Raw genomic sequence first — 13,368 nt, 5'->3', positions numbered from 1 at the left:
GCAGATGGACATTACAACAGGACCAAAAGCAGAAGAGTTAAAATAGAAAGGGTTTCTATAATTTCTTAAATTTGGTGTATTCAGAGCATATGAAGAGGTAAACGATGATGATCAGCTAATAAAGTATTGTTGAAAAGTGCCCTTTGTGCCTGGTCACCCCAATTTATGCTAGATTTTATTGCTGGTTTTCGGACTCTGCTGTTCAGTATATGCCCTCTGACCACTAAAAACACATCGAATTGGTATATACGTAATTGGCATATTTAGCTTATCTATACGTTTTTAGTATATGGTATAAAGTGCACCCGGGGCTTGTAAGTTAAATTTCACTAGTGGACTGCATCACCCATTGTGTCACCCACAGCTAGGATTGTGCAACCATGACTGCACGCCTATTATTGCAACCTAGCTGTGCAATTTTAAAACTGCAAATTCAACCTGCCAAAATGACCCCTTTTGACAAGCCTAAACCCTGCTTTTAAAACGTAAGTCACTCAGTGCATGATATTTAAAATTAGGACATTGTTACCGGTTGCGCGGGGATAGGCAAGATACGAGTCTTTGTAGGGTTCAAACTAGGCTTTATTGAGTGGAACAGTCTGTCTGTACAGGTAGGTCTGCTCGGTAAAGGACATGGAGAGCGGCTTCTTTCCCTCCTGCTTTTGCGGATGGCACCCTCCTCTCGGCGTCGGGTCGGGCTCCGCCTTCCTTTCTCTCCCTCTGGATTCGTCGTGGCCCAGGCTCCACCGAAAGGGGAGACAGAAACAGAGGACGTATTAGTGCTCGGTACGACTTCTACTTATGCTTTCGGGGAAAGGGGGTGAGGGAACACACAGTGCTTCAATTATTGTCTGGTCTGTGAGGGATGTGCACGGGACTTTACTTTACGGAGTTTTACGGGTCTCCCTTCTTCCCGAAACTCAACCACCCCGCAACCCTTCCACGCACCTCTGATAGCCACGCCCCTCCGGGGGAGTGGCTGGGCGATGGGTGTATCCGTTGTCCTCCTGGATCCGTCGCTCCCGATGGTCCCCGCAGGAATCCAAGGCGTCTTCTTCCCGGCGTCTCCTCTTCTCCCGGTGAGACTCCCGATACAGCTGCCGCTCTTGAAGAGACGCCGCTCTCTGTCTCGACGGAGGCCTTCGCTGTTACCACGCTCCCTTCCCGGGATATGCTGCCTCCGGCCACGCCGCTCCTCGCTTCTCTTCTGCTCCACGCCTCTCCTCCGCTCCACGCCTCTCCTCCGCTCCACGCCTCTTCTCCGCTCCGCTCGATACCTCTGCTCCACGCCGCACCTCCACTCCACTCCGCTCTGACCGCTCCTCCGGTGTAAAGACACACCTGGTCCGGCCGCTGGGCGTCCTTTAAGGGAACGTCGGGCTCCTCCTCCACATCACCTGGTCGGGGCCAGTTAAAGGGACCGTATTCCATGTCTTCCTCATCGCAGCTGTAATGTTCTACCATGGGGTTCCAGCTTGTGTTCTCGGATACCTGTGGAGAAAAGAGGGGGGGGGTCACAGTTTACAGGCACACTCCGGGTTACAGGGGGCGAGTGCCTCGTCCCCTGGTTACAGACATGTAAACATTTAAGGTTAAACATGTCCTTATGTTGAAAAGACCCCAAAAGCGATTGTCACTGTAGCAGAGTTAGCTGTTCAAAAGAAAAGCATTGGGTTAGAGTATTGCATTGAAAACCTCTATTTCCGGCAAAAAACAGTGACAAAATTAATGTCTGGACTTTTTGAAATATTTAATGAAAGCCCAATTTATTGGTAAAGTCAGATTTGTAATAATTATTATGGAAATGGTAATTTTAGAAAGTTACCTAATCCCTGACTAAAGGCTCTAGAAGCCCATTTGTATGACCTTCAACTGTCCCGGGGCAGGTGAATAGCCCCATTGATGTTGTGTGAACTTGCTCCCAGAGCTACGACAAAGGTCTATGGTGTGAAGAGGTGCTCTGTTCCTTTGGAAGAATGACACTGTGGGCAGTGCCCAGGAATTTTATTGATTTCAAAGAGGCCTACCTGTCACAGGCAAATGTCAGCTGGCATCTGGGCAGGTACCTCTTTTGTACCATCTTGAGGAAGGCACCAATCCCAGTGGGGGATGAGCTGTCCTGAGAACTGGTTTGGAGTGACCGCAGGAGAGGTGTTGCTCATTTCCATAGCATACCTCTGGGATGGGCATGTCAGCTCTGCACAGAGGAAGAAATGTCTGCCATGTTGGTTTTATCTAGGATGGGGCACTGTGGGATTGTTTGCAGTAGGGCACACATGAACTGCTGCAAAAGTAGGCAGGGTTAGCCCTGGGATCCTTTTTCTGATTGTTTAGGAAGAGGCCAGAAGTCACCCCTTTCTAAGGTTAGTGCCAGGCATAAATGTGGCACCCCTGGGCACCATCTTCAGAAGTCTGTGGAAGACAGAAGAAGTGGTGAGACCTGTGAGGAGATCTGATAGACTGGACTTGTTCTCACGTGTACCTAGGGCAATGAAGTAGATTCCAAGAGTCAATTGGCTGACTCCTGTTAAGCTACAGGAACAGAACAAGCTGCTAGAAGCCTTTTTTCTGCAAAGCCAAGCTACCCAGTTTCAACTGGACCTGCCATGGGACCTACAGTTAGCTTCTGCTGAAGTGAGTCTTAATCCCCCCACCCCCCAACCAAAGTGCTGTTCCTGAGGCCTAGTGAGACATGGCTATGTCAAAGCATACTCCTCCTAACATCCTGATAAACCTGCGACATAGAAACGTTTGGGCTCCAACAACCTCCAGCGGATTAGGAAACCCTGCCATGTCTCTGACGAAGGTGCGTCGACGCTGGGCCATAGATTCAGGAGGCTCCTGCTCAACGCTTTTCTGCAGCAGCAAATCCATTTCAGCAGAATGTTGCGTAGAGAGTATCCAGCCTCATGGGGCCCTGTTCAGCTACTGCTTGCAGTCTTGCCCTGATGGAGAAATCCAAGCTCCAGAAAAGTTTAAGTCCAAATGAAGAAATCTTCACCGGACAAAGGTGCCAAAAGTATCTGGTTGGCAAGGTACCTCCCTTGGGCACACATTTTGAAGTTCTACTAATCAGACCTTTTCTGACAAAAGTCAACGGCTTCACCAGCACCTTGTCTGATAGCTGCCTGACCTTGTGAAGTCCTTCTCAACTACAGCCTGCTGTGTTACCCCACTGAGGATTTATGACTTCAATTTCAGAGACTAAGTGAGAAGGTAAAACCGCTAACCTGGGTGAACCTGGTCTCTGTATCCTACCCGTGCACGTTCGTGATCAGCCTTCAGTCACACCTAGGTACCAGTCCAGACCAATCAGATGACCGTGGTTGGTGCTTAATGCTTTTTGCTGCTTTTTATTTAAAACTTTTAAAATTATGTCTGTGTTTTCCATTATGGCATTTTTGTCATTTTGGTGTCATTTTGTTCATAAATTATTCTCTAGTATTAACAATTGGAGAGGGATTTTTATTGTGTTGTGTTGGTCTATGAAGATAGTGCCATTATTTCTTGTGGTGTACTCCCATCCACCCCAAATAAAAATCCACTTTCTCATATGTATGAAGAGGGAGGATTCCCAAAAAGCTGAAACAGTAGTCGGGTGCACAACATTTGTCGGGTGCTCAGATACCTTTAGACTGTCTTTGTGCTCATGAAGGGGTAGGAGTGGGTGATTAAGTTACAAAATGGAAAAACCGCCAAGAGAGAAAAGGCAATTTCTAAACCTAAATTAGCAGACATGTCTATGCTGATGCTATGGTGTCGCATCGAGAGCCAATTACATGTATTAAAAAAATATCAGGAGTTGTTTCTTAAGGGATAACCCATATGCATTTCTACCCACTTTGATCAGACATTGAAATCAATTCCAGCATCAGCAAAGGGAGTGTGCTGTGATCCCTTAGTCTGTAAGCTAAAACCAGTCCGTAAAAAATACTCTTAAAACTAAATGTCAATGCCATGGGCATCAAGCTATAACAAATGTGCCCTACTGACAAATAAAAATAACATTTAGAACACTGTGATTATGTATGTGACTGGAGTGACCAGTAAGGAACCTTGGAAGACCCCCTAAAATATACTATTAGCCTGGCTCACGGACAATGTTAGCCTGACAGTGGTACGGCAGCATGCCCCAAAGAGTGTGGAAATACTCCACATACCCAATAATGATTGCATTGCATTTTCATTGGGGGCTGAGCAGGCCATGTCCTAGAAACCCTTTATAACAGTGCAGAACTAAGAAATGACAGCTCAGACGTCATGGTAATTGTTTGTCCCTTTCTGCCCTAGTAGTGAATGCAGAATTTAAGAACTAGAATTTCCACATCCATTACTTACTTACATCTTGTGTCATGATCACAAGATCCATATGCACATTTCAAAATGTAGTACCTAAAAGCCTTACATACATTCATGATTAACCTTAGGCTAATGCTCTTGGCTTATCAAATAAAAGAGGTATATTAGACTAGGAGGTCTTTTTTAATTGCAATGATTATTTCATTCCTGCATACCCTTGAAGCGATGTGAAATTTGCGCAAAATAAAAACATTAGTTTGAATAATTTTTGGGCCCTTTGAATTTGATTGATGTTATGATTCTTCGCGCCCAGAAAAAGATGGTATTGGCAGCTATATAGTGAAACATTTCGCATTCAATTGCAGAAATATTTACTTACGCATACGTAAGGAGGTGTAAATAATAGAACTATCTTTTGTATCTTTAAGAATGTGTGCCTGATCTCAGAGTACTTGGTACCCTCGGATCCCATCATTGGTGTTGTATCTGAACAACTATGTAACCTGTCCTGTTTACATTTAGATTTTAAAAGGGCAATAATATTTTCAATTTTTTTCTTTTGTTTCAGTCACCTGTGATGTCAGCATGCTTTGCCCGCTTCCATCCAAACCTCGTTGTTGGAGGGACCTACTCTGGCCAGATAGTAATTTGGGATAATCGCAGTCATAGAAGAACGCCTGTGCAACGGACCCCTCTTTCTGCTGCTGCCCACACTGTAAGGAAAACTCTGATTATCATTTCTAGATATACAATGAGAGAAGAGGGTGTATTAATAATGCAAGCATGTAAATTGACCGGCGTATTAATATAATGTCCTGATAGCTTCACAAATGAACCTCTGATCTTCTGAATATGTAGTTGTCCATTCTTTGGCTCCACAAGATGGAAACAACCAGGCCCAAGAGCAAAGAGCCATCCACAAAAAACTCCAGGATCATACTAAGTTCTCATAAAGCAGCCAGAACACACCTGGTGGACCGCCAGGTCTCAATGCTGTTCAACCGACGTAGACCTTAACTTTGTCAGTGTGCCTGTTCTGTTGGATGCAAAGGGCAATATCATGGGATCAATCAAGGGCTTAACGGCCCGATATCTCAAGTTTCAGATGGTTAGAGATGGTGGTTCCTTGAAGCAGCAAAGACGCTTATTCAATATCAAAACAACAGCTCTGAAATGATAAAAAATTAATCACAACAGGGACGTGGCTTGGATGGCAGAGCCGATGGCTGCATGATCCCGTCCTTCTGTTTCGAGCAGAGAGAAAATGCAAGAATTCCTGAGGTGCAGCGAGCGAAAGCGCGCCCGATTGTCAGGATCCGACTTCTGAAGAGGCACTGCTCCTGTGTGTGCTGTTGCAACGTCCAGGATGTGCTGATTTACAAGTAATCACGGTTGGAACTTTTACTGAGAGAGACTCTGGATACATAAAATGGTGGATTACGAGAGACGGCTTCTCGGATCCGATTGAAGTTTATTAAATACTTTGATTACCCACTCAGGCACCGGACTCATGGGGGCTTGATCTGGCACCCCTTCCGCTCAGGTATTTACACAGTTTTAGCCGATTTTCGAGCTTACGGTGTTTTGTTTTGGTGGACTCACCCTAAAATGGCAGATGGGAGCGCTACGCAGAGCTTGGTGTTCTGACCGCGCTTGTGATGAGAGAAGACTGATTGTTTCTACCAGCGAGGTGGATGCTGCACGATTAGTCTGAGGGCAGCGCTGCTTGATTTTACGGTTTTCCAACCTTTTGAGGAATGCTTTTGCAGTGTGCCTGACTTTAAAATGGAGATTTTGTGATGGCGAGAGAGAGAATTTTCCTGATGACGTTGAGCGCTACTGAACAAACTCGAAGGCATCTGCTAGTGGGTCAGCGTCTAGCTTATGTGTGATGCACTTTAGTGTGTGCCCAATTTCCCCTCCATGACGACGTGTTGTCACTGATAGCTGCTCCTACACTGGTGTAGAAGGTCAGTGCTAAGTACTATGGTGGGGTCACTTTGTTTTAAACTTGCTTTTATGTTATGCGGAGCCAAGTAGAGCCACTTTGTGTATATCCTGCTGCTGGAGATGCCATCCTTTATAGCCAGCCTTGTGCGATCCATCTATCAACCTGAGCAAGAGATGCTTTTAGTGGATAGTGGGATTTCCTTCTGTGTGTTTAATGTGGTCATCTAGGAAAGTGGACAATTAGAACTGATAGGGATCTGTTATTATTCTGTTGAACATTGCATATTTATGCAAGTCAAATGAAACACAGTGCCAGCGCTCGTGCCAAATGAGAGAGTGTGGTTCATTCAACAAATCTATTTGCAACTAAGTAACCCTTGCTGAATACAGTTTGTTGCTGTTTGAGGATTCTAGACTGCACCATTCATTTAATTGATACTTCACGCTGATATCGCCTTGAGTGCTGGTATTGTGAAACGATACAGGATCTGTCCCAGTTGTGAACAATGGTAGAAAAGGAGTCTAGGGTTCAGTATAAAAAGAATAAAGGAGCACCATCGCTTTCTGACTCCCCCATCAAAGCTAAACTGGACATTAATAGTACTATGGACATGAATCTAAAAAAATTTGCGGAAGTTCACGAAATAGCTAAATCTACTAAGCAGAAAATGGACACAATGCAGCTAGAACTCACTGCCATAAGGGCAGATATGAGCACGATTAACTCTAACAGCTGCCGAACAAAGAATTAGCGATGTTGAGGATGTCTCTTTTAAGTCATGCAAAGAATTGAAGTCACTCAGGGATCTGACATCCACTCTTAAGAGGCAATCAGCCGAGCTTGCAGATAGAAATACGAGGGGCAATATCAGAATTTTAGGTGTTCCGGAAGGCTCAGAAGATGCAGCGGGATTGTGCCTCACGTTCTTGGAAGACAGGATGCCTCAACTCACAGGCTAAAAATTCGCTAATCCTTTGGAGCTTGATCGGGCACATAGAATACCAACGTTTAATACTGCTTCACGGAAAATAGCACGTCCTATCATCTGTAGACCACTGAGGTTTCAACATACTGAAGCGATCCTCAACTATGCCCGTAAAACTCGACAGCTTAGTTGGAATGGCCACAAAATAATCTTCACGCAGGACTATATTAAACCTACTGTGGATATAAGGAAGGGCTTCCTTGGCTTAAGAGACAAACTAAGAGATAAGAATATCCAGTTTTCCTTTGTTGGCCCAACCAAATTTAGAATTATAGCCAACGGTCGTCATCACTACTTCACGGACCGGGTGGACTTGGCTAACTTTCTTGAAGGCCCACCCGCTCAAGACATGGATTCTTCTCAGTCCTCTTCTAACAAGAGGAAATCATAATGCATATAAGCCTTTTTTCTCTATGTTTACAAGTTTAATGATCCCTTGGAACTTGATAGGCGACTGCATTAATTACTCCAAACGCACTGAATATTTCTATTTACACTATCTAAAGATGGTAGGGATGTATTGCTTCCCTGAGTGATAATCTTGCTCATGTTATATTTTGTTTATGTTAAGCAATTCGTTATGATGGTTAACAATATCCTCTGGAAATGTTTACTCTGTTTAAATAACTCTCCGTTCAACAATGGGACGTTCCTACCTTCTATATTAACGGTTTGCATGGAGAGGTGGGGAGAGAGGGGGGTGGGGAGGGAGGGGGGGTGGGGCGGTTGGGGGGGAATTCCCAGAATATGTGGAATGTTGTTAGGTGTGTAGTGCCTTGCCTTTTGGGCTTTCCCTTTTGTTTTCCACTATTTTGTTCTTTCGTTTTTCTTTTGTTCCTATCTCTTTTGTTGTATTGGATGGGCTGTTCTTCAGTCCTATTAGACAAGAGTACCTTTATGCTACTTCATACATAAATATGGTTGGCATGTATAGTTTCTTTCTTGCCTTGGATGTTTACATTTATGCAGTGATTAGATTCTAGGAAAATGACTCCGTGTTTATTGTGGAAGTCAGTATCTATTCTGTAATGCATGTGTTTAGTACACCTGATTATCAATCGTAATTATGATGGCACAATCTTAATCATGTTTGTGTACTGTTGTGAACCTGCACACCCGTGTATTCACTTTTAGATCGTAGTTTGTCACTCGTAACAGTTTTAGCGTGCTTATAGGTGAGAAGGCCTATGCCCTAGGTCCTCTATAGAATATATAAACAGAGCGCAGGATTGCCCTACGCTGCCTATCGCCTATCGCACAGCAGTGGGCAGAAGGCCTCTGTATTAGTCAAATCTTCAAAATTATACTCGCAACTGTATTCTATTCATACTCCAGTTTATTATTACATCATAAGTACTGGTATTTCAACTCTTTTCAACATTAGTAGTTAATTTTTTTTATGTATATTTATATGATTCCTTCACATCAATCAACGCAAGAAAAAATGCGATTATTAATTTTCTGGTGCATACATTGCTTATTCAACTTCTCAAAGACTGGAATTTAAACAATACCCAATGCATTTCGGGTTCAACACTGAACCCTTCATCAGGGGATAAGGTTACAAAACAAGATATGATACTGTCCAATTGACAAATGGTATTGGAAGCAATGTCGTCGGTTCCAATTTGGATCTGCAACACAAGCAAAAACAAAATTTCGTATATCTTAAGCGATTCAACTTACTACACATACATGAGTACGTTATGCGTGCCATTATAAAAAATTGTTGCTGGGGAATAACACTGTTACCATCAGATCTCCAAGCAGTGAAAGAAGCAAAAGTAAAGAAATGTCGCCCCTGTTTCGCCTAACTTTAGATACCCCTTAAAGTGTGTGTTCTATAGATAGAAGAAAGGGACACCCAACGTGCTGTGTCACGCAATCTGTATCTGATAAAACTGTATATTGGTCATTTCAATACATACTCGAGCAGTTACTACCGTTGTTAGTGTGATATCTAGTGATCTCATACTATATTGAACCAGAATCTCTCTCCAAGAAGGTCACGCGTGATCAAAAGCATACACAAAACAGTGCACCTATGGTAATCCTTAAGCACCTTTTATGTGAATCAATTAATAAAATCATCCTTACCAGGGTACGTCTCACTATCAGCTCCTTTCTCAGTAAACAGTAAAGGTAATGCAGCAAGGTTGCACCTCTCATGCAGCCTATAAAACACGAAAAGCTGACTTAGCGTGACCCTTATCTTGTGATGATGTCCTCTATTGTAGCTTCTAATAGCGTTGCGTTCCTACCTCTCTCGTCTTAAACGAATCCGTAACGTATCTCAGTACTTAGGTTTGCTTGCAGTAAAAAACGGTAGTGTTATGTCACCATGCTCCGCCAATGCTGAATCTAAAAAGGGAACGAACAAGACACGTTCCGTCACTATGTTGCGTATCCTGCTCACTAGACTACCCCTCTCTACTGTAACCTCCGTTCTGACGAACTAACATGTAAGCTTACCTTCACTCGAAGCCTGCCGCCATAGTGATTTCCAACCCGACCCGTCACAATGGTCACGTGATCGGAAGGGCTCCTCGTACTTCCTTATACAACTACAAAATCAAGAAAGGACTCACGGCGTGTAATCACTAAAAAAGGACTAAGTCTGAAGCGTGATATTATATGTCAAACTGCCGGAACCCTCTGATTCTGACCGAATGCCAATGTAAAAAAGTGTGTAAATTGAATAGCGCGATGATCCTAATAGTCAATGTGAAAAATAACAAGCAGAGCAAAATGCTATGTATTCTGTGTGATGCTTAATTTAGGTGCATAAAATAGAAATGAAAGACATATAGAGGATGTGTGATAGAAAAAAGATACTAAAAACTGAGTGATAATAAAAAATACTGATAAAAAATAGTAATGAATGATAATATTGGAGATCTAAGTTCAGCAGTGTTTACCCGTACAATCTATTGTCAAGGTACATACTTTACAAGTAACATAAGAGCTCATAATGTTCATTTAAACCCCCAGGTATAACAGTTCCTAGTGTTTTTATCCAATAAGTCTCCCTACGTGCTAACAGTGTGTTCAAGTCCATACCTGTACTAGATTGAATACATTCCAAAATCGTGTAACGCAATTGTGGGATAGTATGTGATGCTTCTGACCAGTGTCTTGCTAGCGAAGAGTTAGTATTCTTGTTTCTGATTCTACTCTTATGTTCAACTATGCGTGTTTTCACCTTTCTACTGGTTCTCCCCACATATACTAATCCACATGGGCATTTTATGGCATACACCACTCTCTCTGTGTTGCAATCTAGATCATGTAATATAGCAGAAGATCTCAATATATTATCATTGAATGTCAAAAGGCTCAATCATCCAATTAAACGTTGCAAAATATTTGACTATTTAGCTAAAACCAAAGGGGATATAATTTTATTACAAGAGACAAAATTATCTAAAGAAGACGCTTTTTTTATTAAACATAACTGGATTTCACAAATTGCTTGCTCACCTGCAGATCATAAAAGGAAGGGGGTGATCACCTTGATAGCTAAAAAAACGAATGTTTTGTTAGAATCACAAACTCATGACAATGATGGTAGACTATTAGTTACATGCCCAAGGAAAGGAGAAGACCTTCTACATGTGGTGAACATATATGGCCATAATACAGATGATCCAGTTTTTTGGGAGGGGATATCAGAAACTTGAGGATCTTATCATAGTTGGTGGAGATTTTAATATTCCATTAGATCCGATAATTAACAGACCATCTGATTGCAAATACCACCCCACCAGATCGCATGCCATAATTCACACTATATGTTCTAAATTTAATCTCAAAGATGCCTGACGCCTTCACCACCTGGATTTCAGAGACTATACTTTTTACTCCACTCCACATAATTCATATACTAGAATTGATTACATTCTCATTGCAGGCTCATTCACCCATTTAATTGAACACTCGGATATATCTCCTAAGCTGGTGTTAGATCATTTGTGCTTTAGTGTTAAATTGCCTGGCAGTCATAATGACCCTTCACCAAAAAGATGGCGCTTCAATATAATCAGACCCTGAGGACAAAAAGAAGATTATAGAGACTATTATAGATTATCTTAGGCATAATGATACTGATGAAACTAACATTAATACTCTATGGGATGCTTTGAAAACCACCATTAAAGGAATAATTATTGAAATTAAAACAAAAATAAACAAACATATTAATACTGGTTTAGTTAAATTAGAACTCGAAATTAAAACCCTGGAGTCCACCCATGCCAATTCTTTAAAAGATAAGTCTATCCTTACATCTCTAACGCAAAGGAAATATGAATATAATAACATTTTGAGTGAATGAGCGGGGTATGGGTTAACAAATTTAAAGCCGTTAATCTCTGTGAAGCCAATAAGGCGGGCAAAATACTTGCATCCTACCTTAAGCACAAAGAGAACCAGAATGTTATCTCGTCCATCACGGATGTCAGTGATCGCATATGCACAAAAAAGAAAGCTATTCTGGACACCTTTAAATCCTTTTATGAGGATTTATATAAAAAGGGTCAGGAACTTAACTCCGGAATTGTACCCAATACATGAATACACTTAGGTTACCTCAACTGACTGAAATAGATAAATTAGCGCTAGGAAAACCAGTCAGTGAAGCGGAAGTCACAAACTCGATAAAGACCTTGAAAGAAGATCAAGCCTCGGGCCCAGACTGTTTTACAGCCACTTTTTATGAAACCTTCTCAGGCCTACTTCAACCGACCATGTTGAGAGTTTTTAATAACCTAGCTAGTGAAGGGCAAACGACGGATTCCATGACAGAAGCCAACATAGTGGTCATACCTAAAGAAGGGAAAGATTCTCTACTGCCAAAAAATTATAGACCAATATCCCTCATCAATGTTGATAGTAAAATCTATTCAAAAATCTTAGCTACAAGACTTAACACCATTCTGCCACATATAATAAGTAACTCTCAAGTAGGTTTCCTGAAAAGTCGGATGTCTAACGATAACACTCGACTGCTCTGTCATGTTTTAGAAAATGCTTCTTTTAATTCAGATCCTGCTATTGCGAATACATTGGATGCAAAAAAGACCTTGATAGAGTTTCTTGGGCCTTTTTAAAACAATGTATGCATACATTTAATTTAGGTGAATCATATATAAAAATGGTAATGTCCCTTTAAGTATCTCCACCGGCTCGTATTGCGAAGAATGGATCTCTTTTGGATTCTTTTACTCTCCAACAAGGCACTAGACACCGTTGCCCCCTGTCTTCATCTTTGTTTTTGCTGGTGTTGGAACCGTTAATTCAGGATATAAAGATGAATTCAGATATAAAAGGGGTAAGCTTTAAAGATATTCAGATTAAATTAGCTGCCTATGATATCCTGATTATGACTGAAAACCCTGGTCCTTCAATTACTGCTTTGATGGATACAATTGAAGAATACGCCGTTCACTCATGGTACAAACTTAATAGAATCGGAAGCGAAACCCCTAAATGTGCACTGCACTAAAGACGTTTTAGGTGATTCAGGATTGGAATGGCAGTCGGGTTATATTAAATATTATGGGATCGAATTTGGCTGTACTATTATTGATACCCTGCATCACAATGAAAGGGTAACCTTGGGAAAGATCACAAAACGTTTGGATTCCTGGTCACCAAATTTATAACATGGTGGGGAAGGGTAGAAACCATAAAAATGATGATTACACATTTGGTTCATTATCTTGTAAACATGCTCCCACTTCTCTTGAGGGAGGATTTTCACCATAAACTAGATATCCTCCCTATAAAGTTTTTATGGCGTGGCAAAAAAGCTCGAATTAGTATAAAAAAACTGAGACTTGATAAATCCTTAGGTGGAGTGAACCTAGCGGATTTTAGATTATATCAAACAGCCTTTCTGGCAAAACAGGGCTCTTCTTGCATCTAGCCCCCTGCCCATTATAAACCGGTATGATTAGATGTGGAAAGATCCATACTTGATAATATCAATCCCTTGACACTACTCACCTCTAACCGGCTCTATCCAAACACGTCTAAATCTATTTTCAAAAACACAAAATTGGCACTTCTGCGGTTAGACAAGAAGTTAGATGTAAGTATTAGGGGATCGAAGATGGAATCTTTATGGCTTAAT

At 41.9% G+C, this 13,368-nt stretch overlaps 1 protein-coding gene across 3 annotated transcripts in view; it reads left to right on the top strand.

Annotated features, from left to right (window-relative positions):
* The window catches only part of DYNC1I1 (dynein cytoplasmic 1 intermediate chain 1), a 2,048,030-nt gene that overhangs the window by 1,664,993 nt on the left and 369,669 nt on the right, over nucleotides 1-13,368 (top strand). For all 3 annotated transcript variants that reach the window (XM_078663722.1, XM_078663723.1, XM_078663724.1), the window contains exon 11: nucleotides 4,868-5,014. In XM_078663722.1, the coding sequence (XP_078519848.1) occupies nucleotides 4,868-5,014 (147 nt within the window). The remainder of the gene's footprint in view (nucleotides 1-4,867; nucleotides 5,015-13,368) is intronic.

Source organism: Lissotriton helveticus, chromosome 10 (assembly GCF_964261635.1).
Source record: "Lissotriton helveticus chromosome 10, aLisHel1.1, whole genome shotgun sequence".
Taxonomy (NCBI): Eukaryota; Metazoa; Chordata; class Amphibia; order Caudata; family Salamandridae; genus Lissotriton; species Lissotriton helveticus.
The sequence above is the reverse complement of the archived record's forward strand: the minus strand, read 5'-3'. Positions and strand labels throughout refer to the sequence as shown.